The sequence below is a fragment of the Hyalella azteca genome, unplaced genomic scaffold, assembly GCF_000764305.2.
Source record: "Hyalella azteca isolate HAZT.00-mixed unplaced genomic scaffold, Hazt_2.0.2 contig16016, whole genome shotgun sequence".
Lineage (NCBI taxonomy): Eukaryota > Metazoa > Arthropoda > Malacostraca > Amphipoda > Hyalellidae > Hyalella > Hyalella azteca.
Window position 1 is genome coordinate 1 of NW_025945843.1, and position 21,697 is coordinate 21,697.

The 21,697-nt window shown below is 38.1% G+C and overlaps 1 protein-coding gene across 1 annotated transcript; it reads right to left on the reverse strand.

The window, feature by feature from the left end:
- Positions 1-32: 32 nt before the first annotated feature.
- Positions 33-21,322, reverse strand: LOC108674023 (nitric oxide synthase, salivary gland-like; the record flags this gene model as incomplete). The annotated part of the gene is made up of 11 exons (XM_047884706.1): positions 21,168-21,322; positions 19,850-19,948; positions 18,326-18,467; positions 16,632-16,774; positions 13,712-13,890; positions 12,903-13,006; positions 12,316-12,383; positions 4,646-4,786; positions 3,472-3,646; positions 1,387-1,601; positions 33-235 (listed from the first exon to the last, which is right to left on the reverse strand). Coding segments are annotated over exons 2-11 (1,426 nt in total), but the record flags the coding sequence as incomplete, so codon positions are not given.
- Between the last annotated feature and the right edge of the window lie 375 nt (positions 21,323-21,697).

Sequence of the window (21,697 nt, forward strand, 5' to 3'; positions counted from 1 at the left end):
GTCACTCACCATTAGGCGTATGCATCACTCACCATTAGGCGTATGCGTCTCGCGCATGACCATGACGTGTACAGGAGTGTCAGGGTTGTGGCCAGGAGCCAGGAGCTGGACGACGCCCTGCACGAGGCCGCTGCTGTTGCAGGGCAGCACCGCGAGGTGGTCGCCGGGGCTGTAGTGCAGGATGGCGGCGCCTTCACGGCCGCGGATGTCAAATATTACTTGCTGTGTGTGCCGGCTGAGAAAAATAAATAATAAATTCGCCACGCATTTATGAAAAAATAGCAAACGCACAAAGCAAATGCGCATTTATTTTTTTAATAAAACAATTGTAAAGTGTACCGGCTGAAAAAGAAATAATAAATGCAGCAGGCATTTATGAAAAAATAGAAAATGCACCACGCAAAGGCGCATTTATTGTTTTTAAAAATAAAACAATTTTGAAGGTATAATAAAGTAATTGCAGGTTGATGCGACCGCAACAAAGATGGCACTACGTGAAAATAACCATACGAAAAAGTAAGAGGTATAATCTTGGAATTGATTAGTTATGGCGAAAATTTACGAAGTGATAATAACCATTAAAAAACTTTAAGAGGTCTAGTAGTCTATTAATTGATTCTAGTATTAATCTAATATAATTATTATTTACGGCAAAAGCTCACGCGACTGCAACGAACAATACACCAACTGGATATAACTTAAGATTTTTTATCAAGTAATTGTATGATTATTCGTTAATGCAAACGTTGGCACGGTCATTTTTTCAAACGCTAGTGCAAATAAATGTGCTAATACTGTAGAAGAGAGCCCGCTATTGTAAAAGCTAATCAGAGTATACAACTAGCAAATAACTCCTAAGTCATATCGTAACGTTACATGTATTCGGTCAATGTTCAAATCGCTAATTCAATTCTAATTGAACCTATTTGTTTTAATCGACTACGCAAGCTTGCCGAATAGATTGTAAATTGCTCGCATTGAAACCGTAGATTTGTCTTCGTTCCTGGCATTATTTGGCGCTCAAAATTCTTCAAAACTCCTTTTATTAAAAAAAGCTACCTACTGACGTACTTTGATTGATGGAGGTGCAGGTTTTTCGACTCCATCACACAGTCGGCACATATAGGCCTTTCTTGACGTGGGCTCGCTTGGCAATGTTTAGCGCTTAAAATTCTTCAAACACTCTTGTAAACAAAAAATAAATATATGGCAGAAGCACATAGACCTACTTGGACTCTTCGGGGTGCAGGTTTTTTGACTCGATCACATGCACGGTCTGCACGCCCTTTTTGACATGGGCTCGCTTGGCAATGTTTATCGCTTAAAATTCTTCAAACACTCCTTGTAAACAAAAACTAAATATATAATAGAAGCACATAGACCTACTTGGACTCTTCGGGGTGCAGGTTTTTGGACTCGATCACATGCACGGTCTGCACGCCCTTCTTGACGTGGGCTCGTGCGAGGCCGACCTGCCGCGGCGTTGCGTTGTCGCACTCGATGAGCTTCACGTCGAGGTTCTTGCGCCTGTCTGCCTTCAGCGCCGCCGTCGCGTCTAGAATGGCGCCTTCGTCGTCCAAGCAAAACGTCTCGCATCCCGTCTGCATTTTGTAATATTTCCCATTAATCATCATGTTGTTGTCATGATCAGACATATTTAAAATCATGTAATAATGTCACTAGATTGCTTGAATCGCAGATTCACTAGAAATTTAAAAGCGAAGAAAACTCCACAAAAATTCAGCATTTCTCTATTGAAAACGTTTCGGAGACCAGCTCCATCGTCAGTTCGATAAATCTATAACACAAATACAGTTAGAAAATTAATAAAGTTTGGAGTCGTAAGAAAAAAAAACAAAAAAACAGAAGTTAAAACCTAAATTTACAATTTTTAAAACCTTAATAAAAACCTAAAATAAATGAACTAGGGACGATCGTATGTGAGAAGGGAGGATATCTTTGTACCTAAAAAACGAACCTATTTTGAAATTGTTAACCAGTAAGATACGAAGATTAATGTCCGGAAAGTATTTAATAAACAAATCTTTTAATTCTCTTGACATAACTTCGGACGCATGGCCGAAGATGGCTTCGGACGCATGGCCGAAGATTTGTTTATGAAATACTTTCCGGACATTAATCTTCATATCTTACTGGTTAACAATTTCAAAATAGGTTCGTTTTTTAGGTACAAAGATATCCTCCCTTCTCACATGCGATCGTCCCTAGTTTATAAATTTAGTTGTGCACGATGTGGATCTGCGTACGTCGGAATGACGGCACGCAACCTTTACACTAGGGTCGCTGAGCATAAAGGGAGGAGTTATAGGACTGGGACGTTACTATCGCGCCCTCCTCATTCGGCTGTGCGCACTCACACCGAACAGTGCAACGTTCCGGTGTCCGACACTGACTTTAGGATTTTAGCTTATAGTTCTGGTGCTTCCGATCTGCGCATTTTGAAATCATTGTATATTTTTAAAGAGAAGCCTAGTTTAAATGCTGCCTACAGTTCTTATCCATTAGAAATTGTGAATAGATAGGTATTTCTTTATTATTCTGCCCTTTGCCTGTAAATTTAGGTTTTAACTTCTGTTGTTTTTGTTTTTTTTCTTATGACTCCAAACTTTATTAATTTTCTGACTGTATTTGTGTTCTAGATTTATCGAACTGACGATGGAGCTGGTCTCCGAAACGTTTTCAATAGAGAAATGCTGAATTTTTGTGGAGTTTTTTTCGCTTTTAAATTTCTATTTAAAATCATGCCATGTTCCGTCATGTTGTACAACATAAGTCGTGTTCCGCCATGTTGTACGTCATGTCGTCTTCCATTCAATAATTAAGAGGATTTTATTGAAAATTTGAACCACTTTGGCAGAACGCCCAGTATAGTTAGTCTTTATTCCTTCATATGAAGTATAAGTGATCATGATCTATGGTGAACATTCATAATAAATCCCATAATAAATCCATGTCGAGACGAAACCAAAAGCAGCCACATTCTGTTCAATGATAAATACATATGAAGTATTTAGAACCTTTTCGCGGTTAAAAAACGTTGTGCGGTATTTTATTGATGCATGGTCATTGTCTGACGCAGTTCGCACCTGCATCTGCCAATCACTGACAGCTTTTCCATCTTAACTCACAAATTAAAGACAAGATGACGAGAAATCGGCCGCTAAGAGTGCTTAGGCCACTAGGTGTACTCGAGGGCCTAGGACTTGTGCATAAATAAAGCAGCTTATTAGATGCATGCTCTTTAATGTCGAATCCATGAACAAAAAAGTGTAAACCAGTAAGGCTTTAGCGAAATCGATGATTATTTTTCTGAATATTAATAAAAGTTATTTTTGTAAATTTCTGCAATTAAATTACATTCCCCTACGTATTGTTTTATAATGTAGATATATAATGGCGAAATCACGCAATTTACTGCATGCTATACAGTAACAGAAACTTCTATTTAACCTTGAACACTTCTCCCGCCCAGAGGTTGAACTGCTGTTCTTGCCCCGCCAGTTCATCCCCACAGGTGAGGTTGAGGAGCCGCTCCCCACCCAGGTCCCCCAGCAGCTGGTCCACGTAGGTCCCGAACGCGCAGAAGTTGGGGTATGCGCTCGACCCCAATGCAAACACCGCATACCTGGGGCATGGGGAGGCATGACATGCACGAAATGCAAATAAAATTCAAACGAGAAACGTTTCATTCGTGATTTAATATTCACTATTCTTACTATTTTTGCAAATAGGAATAGGTATTGCGGTGTCAGAGTTGATTTGGCAATTAGGTCAGTCGCCGATTCTGAACATCAAAAATTCTCACAGCTTGTTGCGAGTCTCGCAACAAGCAACTCACTGCTTCACTTCCTCGTCCTATTTGACCAAGACTGTCGCATGTAGCTGGAGTCGAACACACAGCTCACTGCTATAACCTACACTATGACATATGTAGCAGGCATGTATGTGGCAAGCATGTAGCTATAACCTACACAGCTCACTGCTCTAACCTACCACTGAGACACCTACACGTGATGGTATTGGGCATGTCAGTATTTTATGATGATCCTAAGGCTTTGTTTGCCTTACTTGATGTTACTTGAGGGCATTATACGTGGTAGTCAATAATCAAATAGGGATAATATTTTGCTACCCATCCTTAATAGTAACTAAGCACTATCTGCCTCACCTGACGTTGCTCAAGGGCTCTACGTGATCACCTATGTATATTCTACCACATCATCAATAACTTAGCACTATCTACCTCACCTGACGTTGCTCAAGGGCACTACGCGATCACCTATGTATATTCTACCACATCTTCAATAACTTAGCACTATCTACCTCACCTGACGTTGCTCAAGGGCACTACGCGATCACCTATGTATATTCTACCACATCTTCAATAACTTGGCACTATCTACCTCACCTGACGTTGCTCAAGGGCTCTACGTGATCACCTATGTATATTCAACCACATCATCAATAACTTAGCACTATCTACCTCACCTGGCGTTGCTCAAGGGCTCTACGTGATCACCTATGTTCATTCTACCACATACATGACGTTGCTCAAGGGCTTGAAGTGATCACCTTATGTACATTCTACCACATATCATCAATAACTTAGCACTACTTGCCTCACCTGACGTTGCTCAAGGGCTTGACGTGATGGTCGTCGATGGAGGGACAAGATTTCTGCGAGGTGAGCACCCCGTTTGGGGACTTCGGGGTGCCGGCGTCGGTGACGCTGTTCATCCGCATGAACGACAGACTGCGGTTCAAGCTGTCCCGAGCAAAGCCACTTTAAAACTTTTGCAAATACGTTGAACACTGAGGACATTTTAGAATAAACGAAGCGTGATATCATGTATATGGGCTTAGTAGTATGATTAACAGACACACGAAGCCAATATTTTAATAATTCGATTAATAATAATCAATAATTTACAGTCTGAGGAATTCATTTATCATATGTACACTAATTTGTCCCGATACGTCTCCGGGATCAGTGGTTTGATTATGATTTCATGAAGCGCGACCTCAAATTTAACGTCATGTTTCACTGGTTTCAAGTACGTATAAAAAATAAATAAGCTCCAGTGTAATGTATGAATCAATTACAAAAATGTGAGATTAGAAATTATTAGCTTTAAAAATCATCCCGTAAAGGTCTGGGCAGCATAAGATGAGAATATGCTTTCACAGCTTCGATAATATTCTGCCGAAGTACAATAAATTATGGGGGAATGAAAGCATCGTAATTCATTTGGCTGGTCAGTAATGAAATTCATTAATAAATCACAAAGCCAACTCAAGGTCACGAACAAAGAGACAAGAAAAAATTTATTAATTTTTTGTCAGAATTTTCTGTAAATTTTACTAACTTGAAAGTCAGTCATTTATAAAAGCATCCTACAATGTGGCGGCTGACAAACCCAACAAGAATACTATCTAGAGGCGTTCTCGTCTGACAATCACGCGACGAAATTTGGTGGTCTGCTAGAGCTCAAAAGAAGGTTTCTGGACTCGATGCTTCAAATGCAATTCACAATTAAATGTATAGAAATCCGTAATTCTACCGTAAAATTGGTACCAGTAACACATTGTGTTTATAATTAAAAGAAAACGTCCGTCTGTATAAATGGTTCCATTAACAGAAATTTGAAGTTAGAATTTTTTCTGTTCTGGGTAGGGTGATCCCGCACGATGAATAAGAAACAATAAAAAATTTAAAGATAATACCACGGAAGGGCAACGTGTATTAGCGCAATAGCAATCAATAGCACCGCAGTAAGCATACTGTTCATTTGGTAAGCTAAGTATGAGAGCTATTTTAAAATTTGAGAAACCAGCTGTACAGTTAAAGCTTGAAGGTGAATTGAAATCAATCAAAGAAAGTATTGTGCTGCATGAAGCCGAGAATAATATTTATGCTCAGGCATAATTTAGGCCAGTATCAAAACAAAGCAGAAGCAACGAGTTTATAAGCTTCAGAAAATCTCAAGGAAAAATATTTTTTAAGCCCAAGAAGAGCTTTCACTGTCAAAAATTTATAAAAAAGAACAGCCGGAAATTAGCTATGCCTAATAGTTACACATCAAAATCTGCGACTAAAATTCTTAAATGTAATTAGCCATTGCATGGAATAAGACTCATTCGTCTAACATAGGATGGTTGCAACGCACTAATATGATTAATATGATTCGCTTAAGCATGCATGCTAAATGCACAGTGTACATTCTATGCATGCTAAATGCCCAGTGTACATTCTCAATTTAGCGCGCTGTCTCGGCCACACATTTCAAGGCGCACACAAAAAACGCTGACTGCGAACACGATCGTTAAGTTCATACCTGACACAAAAGTTGCGAGCACCAACGATCAGGTCCTTACAGTAACAGATCTGAGGCGGGATTCTCACAACTATTACGAGGAATTAAAAATCACAGCCCATCCTGGCCATGAGCTTGACTGAGAATGTAAACATATCAACATAAAGAAAAAATTGTGGTATTAATTGTTGAGATTCTCGCCCAGCTATATGGTCTATGACGTGCATATAAAAGCCTTAACACTCCATGCAAATTACGTCGAAACAACGCTGATTTCGTTGTTACAACGTTGATTACGAGTTGATTTAGTTGAACAACGCTGATTCGAGTTGATTTCGTTGATACAATGTTGATTATGAGTTGATTTCGTTGAAACAACGTTGATTCGAGTTGATTTCATTGATACAACGTTGATTATGAGTTGATTTCGTTAAAACATCGATTATTCAACATTAGAAGCCTGGTGGGTTGCTATGTACAACAATTAATTAGACGAAAACTCGCTCGCCACCAATTAACGAGTGCACGACATTACGCTACGTCTACAACAAGACAATCAACAATTTACACTGTGATGGAACTCAGGTGTGAATAATATAAAAAAACAGTGTATCTGAGAACCATGAAACAATTCCACCAGAAAACGAAAATTAAAAATTTAGCAGAATTAAATTTAAAAAAACTAGTTATATTTTTAACATAGTTTCCCAGTGAAAAATAATGTTAAGAAGGCATGGATCTTTAGTCACAAAATTTCAAGTTATAATCAGTGTACAATGTTTTACTACATGCGAATAATAACTTTCACGTAAAACAACCAATAATCAAAAACGCCATTGTGACTACTACTGCAAGGAACCAATAGTGAGGAAAACCTTTTCGGATTCAATATAATATAAAAAACATTTAAAGTTTGTAATCCGAGTGCTAGACAACGACAACACGAAAATCATGGGCGCTCATTTAGTAAATCTTCAACGTCAAGTTCACGGGCTCGGAAATTCGAATTTTGAAATTAATAATAATAAAAAATGTACACTAAAACAATCATATTCATGAACCCAAAATTTCGAGTGAAAATAAAACAAGTTATAGTTTATTGTAAAATTGTATTTTCTGCACAATTGATGTAGAGTTTCTGACTTCTTTGCTATAGCTTACGACCACAGCACTTCAACATACCATTGAAATGAAGGCTTGTCAGGCGAAGGGGAAAACAAAAATTAACATCAAACGTGCAGCGCAGAATATATTATTCACGCGATATGTTTCCGTGCCAGTTCTTGTGAAAATCAGTGATCGTTCTGGGCAAGATAACGTTTTTCGCTCGGGAGTGTAAAGCGCGTCTTTAAGCGGTGCATGTAATATGCGTCAGATATAAGCCTATGGATAGAGTGAAAATCGTCGGATTTAAGCCTATGCCTTATAGACTGAGGGAGAGAAACGTGCATTTAGTTCCGGCCTTAACGAAGATATGGTAATGCACGTCGTAACTCTTTATCATAACAAAATAGGGTGTATTACACTTACCACTCATTGCCTGCTTAAATTGATGTAACTGGTTTAAGTTGATTTATGTAATGAGGACAGTTAATCTTAAAAGATAGTTTATAAAAATGTGGGTAATTTTAAAAATAAAGTGAACTTAGCTTTTAGAGGACAAAAATGTTTAGTTGCTTCAGTGAGATTGTGAAAAATATGGGTAGAACAAAATTTTAAAGATGCCACACTCATAAAATGATTACTGCTGAATCATGAAGTCGTTCATAAAACAAAGTTAGAGCGCTAAAATTGAAATTAGTCTCGGTAGCAGTACGCGAATCAAAATCGATCAGCCAAGCTAACAATCATACTAGGTTCAACATTGCGCAAATTGATTTTTTATTTAAATATTCTAGAGTTTCTTACAAGACATTTTACTACAAACTGAAACCCGATCACAGCCTATAAATGCCTGGATGATATTGCTGCAAAAGTATACACAAGTTTTCACAGTATACAGGTTTTCGCAACACATACCATCACACAAACATTGAGCAATGAGCTAGGCGATCAAAAAACTGGCATCACACCAATAAAATTTCGTTCAATTAATTGTTTCAGAACACACGAGCGTCATGAGCAAAGTATTAACTAGGAAGATATTGATTAACGAGAATTGTTTCACTAAATTGATCTAAGGAGTTCGTTTTCAAGAATAAAAGCTTCATGAATAAAAAAACTATTCCTTGTCTGAAATATGTCTACGTAAATATCGTTCCGCGAAATGAATGATTTGTATCAATCAAGACTGCAACTGGGTTTTGAACGGTGATTACTGACGACAAATCTGGGCGGTCGTACTAGATACTGTACAGCGTGGTGTACAGAATGAAACGCCAGTTACGCATGAAAAACGCCAGTTACGCATGAAACACTCCAGTTACGCATGAAACACTCCAGTTACGTATGAAACACAAGCACCTATGTTGCAGAAAACATATGGCAAAAATCACATTATACGAGACATCACGATTTGTCGTGCACTACACCATTTGCCAACACTCTCCTCATTATGCGCATCTTAAACCGGGTAAATGAAAAATATTTTTATAAGCAAAACGTTAACCAAAGCTTTACTGGGGAAGTTTACTACAACGAAGTTGTCTGGGAATGCAAGGTTGTATTACAGTATTAGGTAATGGATGGCAGGAAGTTCTGAAACAATGTAATTACTTCTATAGAGGGGATTGCGAAGTAAAGTTAGCAAACGTACTTCTTTATGCATTGAATTCAGTCTCTGAGCTGCTTTCTCAACGATTTATTCGAGCATCTCGAATTACAGGAACGTTCGATGTTGAAATAAATGTCAACTAGCTGGGAGGTTGAATGAAACCTGTTAACGACCGGTTTATAAAAAGAATGCAGGTATATAGATTAACAAATCAAAAGCTCCACTGCTTTCAAAATTTCTGCTTCAAAAGCATGTGAACGATTGGTTATTTAGAAGAGAAGGCGCAATCACATCAGAGAAGGCAGCCTAAATCAAAATATAAAAAAAAAAAGAGGTAAAGAAGAAGCAGATAAATAAATACTGCCATGATTACAGCTTCAAATGAGAGCAAAGCCTGCTCTCGAATGAACAGTTCCAGCAGAAAACATTACAAGAGTAAAATATCGAAGAAAAGCGTGCGTCTTCAGCTTTATTTGCACTTACTAGATTAATGAAATATCGATAAACCAGGATTTTTTCAAATAAATAAAAGAAAAAATCAAATGGTCGCATAATTAGAAGATTATTTTACTCCCAGCTAACGGATTAGGAACAAATATTTAGGAAAAATATAACTCAGTACTCACTGCAGTGAGTGACAGAGAGCGCATTTTCTCGTCGACTAAAACGTGAAGTCACGGAAGGACGGACGGACGGACAGACAGACGGATGGATGGACGGACATGGCGAGCACAATAGTGCATTTTTTCAATAAATGAGTTAATGCGCTAAAAACACTTTTCAAAAGAATTTGTCCGACATCAGTGGTTCGAAAAAGTATATAATTAACACGGCTACAAAATTTAAAAGTAAAAATATTGCATTAATTTCAAATACTTCCCCATTAAAAATCAATTTAGTATCAATAAAGATTTCCGAAGGCATTATGATCATGAAGCTAGAACATTATTTGAAAATGTCTGTGTCTGAATCTACGCTTAGTTCGAAAGTGTGATGAATATCCCACTCTATGTCGGCGAACAAACTATCCCGCTACTGATATTTCAAACTGAAAATTCATGTAACGAAAAACACTTCCGAATAAATGCAGTCACACATAATTTTCAGTTGCCTGGAATCGAAGGCTTCAAATTCAAAATTGGCTTCGTGATCTGAACAAAAGATATTTGTCATGCATGGTGAATTTTTTATAAACAGACGCGGTCCTCATGGGTGAGTAAATAAAATAATTATTTCAAAATAAATATCGCCAAAAATATACTGATAAAAAATTAAATTTTTGTTAATTTTCATAATACAGAAAAACTATTGAGCTGTTGACTGTGAATGATGCGGTCACACATAAATTAAATATTTTTAAGCATGAGAACAAATTTATTATGTTTTAATTGTATAGAATTTTAAACATATTAAAGTCAAATCTAATTCGAAATAACCTGCCTCTTTCAAAGGCGTACTAACAAAAAAATGTCAAGTTACATTTTGAATCGCATGAAAAGTGCTCTAACTATTTTCTCTCTTGCATTGAAGACAGGAATTGTTTCATTTCAAGACCTTTCATGCCTTCATTGCTTACTTTACAAGTCATTAAAAGCTACAGGTTAGACGTACGTAACTCGAGTTTACAGAGCAATGAAGAACCGCAAAGCTAACAACCCTGTGTACTTACTGAGCCATGATTAAACGAGCATGCCTGTGTACTTGGTATGCAGTAAGTGATGTTATAATATAATAAGATGGGGAAAGGCTTGTAGCTGAATATGTTTTAAAAATTTCTCTATTCCATATACTTCCTTATTGTTATCAGTGCAAGTTTTATACGAATTGGCAAGCAAAGAAGCTCAAGACGCACGCTTGGACATGAAGAAATCGGTAAACATTCAAAGAATCGACAGCACAAGTTAAGAACATTGTAGAAATACATAGCAAATAAAAACATTTAAATAAATTTGTGGAGCGAAACGCGATATAAAAATGCATAAAGAATTATTCTTGACACGCACGGACAAGAAAAACAGTACAGAATAATTTTCACGCACACACAAATGTGAAAGAAGGAAAATATGAAAATATTCATTAAGGTTAATATTTAGTTAGTGTCAACATATTTTACCCATTTGCAGTAGAATTTCCCTAATTCTCCACTTCACCACAATTTCGATTTGTCAAGAAGCCTATATATAAATATCGAAGCTATATATACCAGTAAAATGATAACCATTAGTGGATAAATTATGAATGAAAAATATCGAAAATCTTCTGAGGTTTTTGCTGACGATTAATGGAAGAACAAATCATTAGTAGCACATGCATAACTTACGCTATAGGCGAGAATGAATTTTAAAGTTGTCTTGTGTAAAGTAGATAAATGCATCATTGTTTTATGCGTTTTGGTTTTCAAACGAAGTTTATTAATTATTGGGTCTGAAAATTTTAGAAAATGTTGAGGAACGTACAAATAAAATTTTGCACTAAGAAGCAATGAAATTGTGATAAAAAAGAAAATAATAATAATTTCTAGACGTGCCTGAGATTTAAGAAGAAAATTGGAAAGCATTTGGAAAAATTAATTGGAAATTCATGCGCGCTTTGGTGATTAAAATAACAAATGGAGTTGAATTCTTACACGAAATAGCATTTTAATTTAACCGGGAGCACCAAGACTTATGGTCCAAGAATATAAAGAGAACAGAATTTTTTTATTACTTTTCATGATTTGACATCTAGGAACACGAGACGTGCCCTCAGGTACAGTAGGATTGCGATGTACCACAACATCGCTATGTCGTCAGTAGGCTTTGAATGACGAGTCGATTAGACATGCATTAACATCATCGAGATAAAACTCTGTCCGTTTAATGGAAATGAACTAGTCTATTAAGAAGGCTCTGGTTAATGACAGGAGGTCATCAGATTTGATAAATACGCATGAATCGACTAAAAAGTTTAATTCGAATAAAAAACCTGAAAAGTTCCAAACAAAAAATTTTTGATTAGGAAAAGGTTGTTCGGCGCAAAATGTTTGGGCTCTAAGTGATATCGAAGATAAAGTTTGCCTATAAGGTTCGCCAGTGCGGATGAAGTTTTCCTTCATACAGAAATATACAGCACTCTGGTAAGCCCATTTTTAACCAAGAGTTTAGTAGTCCCCAGATGCCAAACCGATCTCAGATGCTATTTTTTTGGTCAGCAATAAAACTATTATCAAGCAAAGAGCAATGAAAATAAGAAGCTTAGAATAATCGGATTTCAGAAAAGTTTTCTCACCGAGGAGTGTCGTCCTGCTCTTCAGAAGCGATGCTCCGCTTCATGTCGTACAGACTCTTCGCGAACTTCTGCAATCGTCATGAAAATATTAAATAATCAGTGGAGTTGAATTGAGAAAGGCTGTAGGACTCAGAAAACCATATTCAAAACGGCATTCGGACATCAAATGAACATTAATGTGAGATTATTTAGATTTTAGATTATTTATTTATAGAATCGTGGTATTAGTTATCACCGTATTAATTATCTTTGCATTGATTATCTTTGTGGTAATTGTCTTTTTATTTGTTATCTTTGCATTAATTGTATTTGTATTTGTTATCTTTGTATTAATTTCTTTGTATTTGTTTTTTTTTGTATTAGTTATCTCTGTATTAATTTCTTTGTATTAGTTATCTTTGTATTTATTATCTTTGTATTATTTCTTTGTATATCTTTTTTGTATTAGTTATCTTTGTATTAATTTCTTTTTATATGTTTTTTATTACTTATCCTTGTATTGATTTCTTTGAATTAATCATCTTTGTATTGATCATCTGTGTACTATATATAGAGGTTCACTACTGATCGTCCGTACTACTGCCCACCTCGCCGTTCTCAGGCGGGTCGCCGTTGCCGAACGTAGAGGTGACGACGAGGACGAGGGTCTCGTGCTCGATGTTGATGAGGTAAATGTAGCATGGATACCAAACTACAGGCTTCTGTAGCTTAATCCACTCAAGGATGCTAGCAGCAACTTGTAGCGCACCTCTACGTACAATGTTAGGAGGGTAACTGAGCTCAGATGCCAGATACACCAAGATATGTAGTCTTGCCGCTGTAATTTTCTAAGGTCTATTTAGTGAAGGAACTCCACCCCCCGCCCCTCATTAAAGCCCGGCCATCTGCGTCAATATTGCCGTACATGGATCGCAGTGGTATCGTTGGAAAGCTCAGAATGTCAGCTTTAAGATGAAACTAAGCATGTAACTGCAGCACAACTCAAGTAGAAACTATATTCAAAGATTTCAGCAGCTAATTACTTTATATATAATTACTTAAAGAACTCTCTCACCCGCTTCCCTTTAAAGAGACGTCATGACCTAAATATTGGCGTACAGCAATGGCAGTGGTACCATTGGAAAGAGCAGAATTCCAGCTTTCAGATGAGCACAAAAACCGAAAAACGCCAAAATTGAAAATTTTAGGGTAGTGGGTCCCCTTAATATTTTGAGAAATGCATAGTACGATTTAATAATTAATTAAACAAACGTCTAGTGAAACCTGCTCCAAGTAAGTCATAAACCCAAAACGTATTTTAATTTATTCAATTTACAATGGAATCCAACGGTAATAAATTTAACACAAACCTAAATGTTTCCGGGTGCTAATGCCCCGTATTTCAAATTGATTATACTCGCCTCAAGCTGATTATAACGCGTGACATCGCCGAGATCGCGAGCGCCGATTTCTGTCGCCATGTACCAGCCGTTGAAAGGCGCCGCGGGGAACTGCAGGCCACCGCAGTCGAACAGCATATTGGCAACCGCGGGCAGCGCGTACCACTGCAAACCAAGCTCGGGGAACCAGTCGAAGCTGAGGGGAATGTGGGTTTAGGGGAACATAAGTGAGGGAAGGAAGAGGTTAACAACACATTAGACATGGTGTACCACTGCAAGCCAAGCTCGGGGAACCAGTCAAAGCTGAGGGGAATGAGGGTTTAGGGGAACATAAGTGAGGGAAGGAAGAGGTACAACACATTAGACACGGTGTACCACTGCAAGCCAAGCTCGGGGAACCAGTTGAAGCTGAGGGGAATGAGGGTTTAGGGGAACATAAGTGAGGGAAAGAAGAGGTTAACAACACAGACACGGTGTACAACTGCAAACCAAGCTCGGGGAACCAGTCGAAGCTGAGGGGAATGAGGGTTCAGGGGAACATAAGTGAGAGAAAGAAGAGGTGAACAACACATTAGACACGGTGTACAACTGCAAGCCAAGCTCGGGAACCAGTCGAAGCTGAGGGGAATGAGGGTTCAGGGGAACATAAGTGAGAGAAGGAAGAAGAGAACAACACATTAGACACGGTGTACAACTGCAAGCCAAGCTCGGGGAACCAGTTGAAGCTGAGGGGAATGAGGGTTTAGGCTTTAGGGGAACATAAGTGAGGGAAAGAAGAGGTGAACAACACATTTGACACGGTGTACCACTGCAAGCCAAACTCGGAGAACCAATCGAAGCTGAGGGGAATGAAGGTTGAAGAATATCAGTGAGCTGTAATCGCAAGTAAATATAGGTAAAAGGCCATGGCTGGGTCTAAGGCTCTACAAGCGAAATGCATTTGACGCAACAAATAGTAAGCGTATCTGAGGCTGCAGCTCGAGCTGTATTTGATTGAAATTCTGCTCTACTGAAAGATACAGGACGAGAAACGATACACGTGTTTTGAACTAGCAAGGACTCATCACGGCTGTGTCAGTTCAGATAACAAGCCAAATTAAAATTTGAATGCAGTTTATCTAATTGAAAAAAGTCCGAAATTGCATCAATAAGCACCAGCAAAACAAGTGTAGAAGAACGATGACAAATTGAGCTTCAAGCAAGTTCAAACACGAAAAAAATCGACGGTCTACGCAAGATCCTGATATTCAGACAGCTCTAACAGACTAGGCAGATCACAAATGATAGTTTCTCTTTAATTATTATCTGAAATACGGCGCGGTAGTGAAAAATCTACGGCAGGTACACATCAGGTCCCAGGAACTTTCTATTTTATAATTTAGATTTCAAGGAGATGCTCATGTCTGCTCAAGAAATAGCCAATTTTTATTTATACGTCGGGCCAGCTGCATACCATCCAGCAAAATTTGCCGACATCGAGCTAACTGGTTAAATAAATTATTCAATATGAAGCACAGTGATAGAGATATTACCTGGAACCTTTAGTTAAGTGAGAGTGGTTCATGTTCCCAGGCTTATTTATAGTTGTTCTTGTGCCCAGGCTCTAATAATAGCATTTACGACGGTCTACGTATCTGTGGTCAATTGGTTAACAAATAAAAATTAAATCAAACAAAAGTACACATATTCGGAAATTCTGTACTTGTTAGATAATTTTGGTTGATTAAAATTACTGTAAAAATCACGATGTGAAGCAAATAAACACATTAATCGCTAACATCTCGTAGAACAAATTCTCATTTCTCACTTTAGTTCAACGAGTTTAAAGTGAAGAAATACATTTCTATGCAAATAACTAGCATAAAATAGGAAATTGTATCAATATTAAATAATGTGCGCAAATTTGAAGTACAAATTCTTTCGAGTGAAACTCAACGGCAATACTTGAAACCCTCTTAAATATTCTTCAAAATTATTCTTAAAATTAGATTAGAAGCATAATTCTGAAAAAGAGTAAATTTCGTTTCCCTGCAGATCGTCCACAGAAGTTGTCAATTCCGAATACATTCTGGATCAAAAATCTCCCCTCGCCACGAGGGTGCAAGGAAATTTAAAGAAGTTAATACACCGGCCAACGAATTCTAGAATTCGCGCAGAATTCTAGCGACAGCGGGAGGGCAAATTGCAGCCGAAACATCCTGAGAACTAAGCTGCGCCGAAGACAAGATTGCGGAGGTTTAAGAAAACTTAAGGCATATTTGCTGAGAACTTGCCTAGAGATCGCAGGCTGTTTGAATGTCATGAACAGACTTCGCTGCAATCACGGACTCGAATATCATCAACGCATCATAACTTTAGGGAGCTCAGTGATAGCTCGTCTAAAATCTACGTTGAGCTGTACATATTTTATTAACGGAAGCATGTTACATGGAAGCGGAACATTCAGGGCTGTAAAGGTTTCGAATTGAAGTGTTGATTTGTTTGATTATGAAAATTTATACGAGTTCTTTTTATAATCAACTCCATAATTAAAAAATTAGAGGAAAAAGAAGAAATGCTAACACTGACAATGAAGGATAATTACGTAATTGTACAGAAAAAATGGCACCATACGATACATACAATAGTAAAATAGAATGAAAACTAGCAAATAGCTGGTAAGGAATTAAAGTATTAAAGGGTTCAACTATAATAAAACGAAAAATCTATAATTTGTCTTGTGAATTTTAATTCAACGACATAGTTTATATACGACAGTTTATATACTTGTTCTGAACACTTCAACTTTTCAATTGCTCAAAGAACAAAGAAATAAAGCTTTCTCGGATTTGAAGTTAACTAATTGCATAAAAATGTGATGAAAATTTATTTTTATGAGAAGCAAAAGGTTATAATAAAATTCCTCATGAACAATGCGTAGAATAGTGGTTAACTCACTTGGGATGAGTTAATTTGATTTCGTAGACGAGGTCGGCCGGCAAATCAAACCACTCAGGATCGTGGCCATTGGCTGACAGCACCAGAGGCAGGACGTCGAACTGAGACCGCGTCTGCTTCTTCCAGCCCAACTGCAGGCAGACCTGCAACACAAAATAATTTTGCATTTTCATGAATTTAGCTTTTTTAGTAATCTAGGTTTTTGCAAAGACATCTCGCCAACAGCGCGACATCTACAAGTAATTTAGCGGGTATTGTGGAATTTGTTTTGTGAAGTATAGGAAATGATGCAAAAACATTTGTAATCGCAAATAGCGCGACAGATGCAAGTAATTTTGCCAGTATATCGAGTTTTTTAAAGCTAATTATAGAAAATTTTGCAAAAATATCCGTAATTGCAAATAGCGTGACAGATATAAGTGATCTTGCGCGTATAGTGAGCTACATTACGAGGAATTTACTTAGTACTGAAAAAATCTGTAATACACATGCTGTCAGGACTACAGATATATCCGTTAAATTGAAACATGTATCAGAAAGATGTAGCGGCAGCGCAAAACACAAATATTTTATTATGAAAAACGAAAAAAATTGCACTGAATCCGCAGTTGCACGTTTGCTACTGTATGAGAGCCAATAAATTGTATGGCTCGGCGCAGGCCAGCAACAGAAAGTTGAGCGTTATATATCGGTTAAAATTTTCTGGCGGGCAATACTTAGGCAATTTGATCGAATATAAATTCAAGGCACGCGCGCCAAGAGGCCTCTAGATGTCGCAGCAGTTCAAACTCAGCGTAGGGGCGGCAGAAATTTAGCACTAATACGTTGCTCAACATTAATATCTAACCTACAAATTCCAATTTCTGAGACATTTTCGATTCAAGCAAATTTGAAGTTTATTGAACACGTAATAAAATTAGAAACGTTCCACTAACCTAAGGAATTCAACAAAACTAAATAAAACACTTTACCTGAGACATTCAGAGCTGAATTAAAGAGCGTGTTACAACAGTGAAAATTTTTTCAAGTTATTAAACAATCGCCTACAAGATGGAGACAGGACACGTACTTTACCAACAGCTTAATTACTTATTACCAACAGCTTAATTACTTATTACTAACAGCCTAATTATTTATTACCAACAGCCTAATTACTTATTACCAACAGCTTAATTACTTATTACCAACAACTTAATTACTTATTACCAACAGCTACTTTTTACCAACAGCAGAAATGGATGCTCATGGCCCAAATAATCAATAATGACTAATTTTTATATTAGTGCCGGCAGCAAAGTTAGAATAGAATAGAATAGAATAGAAATGTCGGCACTGAAGAAATAGGCCCATGGCCTGTTGCCGATTCTTGAACTTTGTCATGTCATGTGGTTTAGCGAAATGGATTCGTGTTCACTCTGAAATCAAAGATTTCACTCGACTTCGAGAAAAACGCACCACTGATATCCCTGCCTTCGTAAACTATATATCGGGAAGATAGATTAAAATTTTTTTGTCATTTATCTCAATCATCTTCGTCAAAATCAGTAACCCCCCGGTTAGGCTAACGCTAATAGAGCAAATTGACTTGGATAAACGAGTTATCACATTTCTACTTTTCTCGATTACTTGCACCGTAAAACTTGACGTCGACAAGGTAGCAAAACCTCCGACAGACGGAGCCCTCGCTCCCTCACCTCAGTGAACTCGACGTTGAGAGGGTCGCCCAAGACGCTGTCGTCCGCATTCTTGTACCCTGCGTAGCTGATCAGTTGGTTGTTCCAGATGCGGAAGTCGTGCTTGCCATCCGTGCGAGGCGGAAAGATGGTTATGGCCGACCTGGTTACGAAGGAGAAAAACAAGTGACGATGTAAGTGACGATGTGTTATGGCCGACCTGGTTACGAAGGAGAACAACAAGTGACGATGTAAGTGACGATGTGTTATGGCCGACCTGGTTACGAAGGAGAAAAACAAGTGACGATGCGGTATTGATAAAGCATGATGGTCACAAAAAAACGGGAAAAACGTAATGTAAACAAATACATTAAACGTGATGTAACAAACGCGTGTCGTGATAACACGAATGCGTAGAATGATGACACAAACATGTGACGTATTGTAAAAAACAGTGACGTAATGTTTCGGACATGTCAAGCGATGTCACTAACATACTACGCGAGATATATGTCATCAAGAGACTATATAGTAGAGCCATTTAAAAGTGAAAATTCGTGAGTCATTTAAAAATTTTCACTTTAGAAATTTTAAAAGTGAGCCATTTAAAAGTGAAAATAAAATCACGTAGTGTTTGAGTTTCGTGGGCAAATTTTTGAGCAGTTGCAAGAGCTCATGCCACGCGTTACTGCGCTGATTAACTCAGTTTTGAAGCCATTAAAAAGGAGAGAACCATAACAAATGGAAGGACGTTTCAGAAATGCAAAAGCAACTGACCGTGACGAGCAAACGCAACCAGAGAAAAATGCATCAAAAAATTCCACCGCTGCGAATTGATGTCTTAGTTCTACCCGAGCACAAGGTGAAAAATCTAATTTCAATCAACAATTGATATATTGAGGAAGGCCACAGAGGGAACGCTGTGTTTAACCTTTGAAGAAACACGAGTTTATTCTCAGTTCTAGTATGAGAATACGGCGAAATGAACATTGACTCAAATAAAAAAAAATTATCTCGATTCTCTTATATCATCGCAGAGAATATATGAGAAGAAATACATTATTTAAGCAATGAAAAGTCAACAGTAGGATACGTAATAATTGCAAATTCCAGAACACCAGAATTCAGTCGATGTGGCAATTATACGGAGCATGTTTTTTTACATGTCGTTAGGCAAAATCTGTGACTTGTAGAGATTTTATATTTTTTCGTTGCGACTCTCACGAACATTAAATTTGTTCGCTGTGTTCGTGTGTAAATAAAGTCGAGCCGAATGAAGAGAAATGTCCGATGTACGTCTCGAAATATATTTCCTCACATATTGTGCATATTGGGCATTTTCGCATATGAGCGCGAATAATGTGCAGATCTATACAATAAAAACACGCAATTTCTAACATTTTGCATGAACGCCAGGCCAATAAATGTTAAGTTGCGGACGACTTTGTTTTGTGTCTTCGAATGCGTCTGCGGGAACGTAAAGAAAGACTCGCCTGATGTTGCCTTTATTCGTAGCGTATTTGATGTGCGTGCAGATAAGCTCACCTGATGTTGCCTTTATTCGTAGCGTATTTGATGTGCGTGCAGATAGACTCAAACATGCCACTGGCCGAAGTCACATAGCGGCAATCAAACACCTGAAGTATATTTAAAAGTTATATTTTAGGTAGGCATAATAGCAGGAACACATCATGCAATATTATAAAGGTAATAACAAATCCAGAGAAGGCGAACTGCCATAAAAAAATTATCATCCGAACGATTAAAGGCAATTATGAAAACTTCATCATTGCATATTCTTCTGCAACAGTTTTGAAAATAATAAAATATCAAATGAAATCAAATAAAAACGAGAAAATAAGTCAATATTTTGTACATTTTAACGCAGTATGTCTACTGCAATCCAAACGAATATTTTAATTACTTTCAACAAGCTTTTGATAAAAAATATAATGACATAGGAGATCGTCACGCTACTGTTGGTCGAATCTCGTCAAAAAGTCATCTAATATTTTCAATATGGCATTAATTCCGTAATGAATATGGGCTACATACGAGTTCAATTATGAACTTTCAATTCACGTACTGATTTTCTCATAATAATCACAGCACGCACAAGAATAAGCGTCATATTCTGAGCCTAATGCCTAAAAATATAACTCATGCAGTACTCACTGCAGTGAGTGACAGAGCGCGCATTTTCTCGTCGACGAAAATTTGAGGTCACGGACGGACGGACGGACGGACAGACAGACAGGCAGACAGATAGACGGACATGGCGAGCACAATAGTGCATTTTTTTCATAAATGAGAAAATGCGCAAAAAATGATGGGTCGAATAGTCCAAATAGCAAAGCCACTTTCTTGCCCACGCCACGAGCAGAGATCAGACATAGCACTGATAGTAATATAGCTGTTTCAGTGTTTATTAGGCCGTAGGCCTGTTGCTGATTCTTCAATGCCATTCAAGCTGAAGTACCACGAGCCAAATGACGTCGAAACATCTTTGATTCAACATGAGATGTCTGGTGAAGTAGCACTCCCAGCTCCTCTACAGACCACAACCCCCTACCCCTCTCACCCTTCTACAGACCTCCAACATTCTCTCTCCATCCAGCCCTTCTACAGACCAAAACATCCTACCCCTCTCACCCTTCTACAGACCCCCAACATTCTCTCTCCTTCCAGTCCCCCTACAGACCAAAACACCCTATCCCTCTCCCCCTTCTACAGACCCCCAACATTCTCTCTCCCTCCAGCCCACTTACAGACCAAAACACCCTACCCCTCTCCCCCTTCTACAGACCCCCAACATTCTCTCTCCCTCCAGCCCACTTACAGACCAAAACACCCTACCCCTCNTTTGCTCCACTGTATGCGGCCGATGCAGCGGGCAGCATTACGCCAGCCCAGCTTAGCGCCGTACACGAGCTCGGTGGCCGTGAGGTCATACACGCCACCGCTGCGCTCGATCTGCTCGACCACCTCCACCCAGCGCGCCTTGTGCTGCTCGCTCTCGAACCTGCGGGTTATGGAGATGAGTTTATTGTATACTACAGAACGTTATTGTGTAACATGACAAGACGACATTATTGTACACCGTAGAACGTTATGATGTAACATGACAAGACGACATTATTGTTCACCGTAGAGCGTTATGATGTATAGAACGTTATTATGTAACATGGCAACATTATTGTACACTATAGAACGTTATTATGTAACATGACAACATTATTGTACACAACAGAAAGTTATTATGTAACATGACAAGCCGACATTATTACGCACCATACAACCCTATGATCAAATATGACATGACAAGGTTATTACTTAACCTGGAACATTATTATGTAACACGACATGACAATTTTAAATAGGTGGAGATGACAG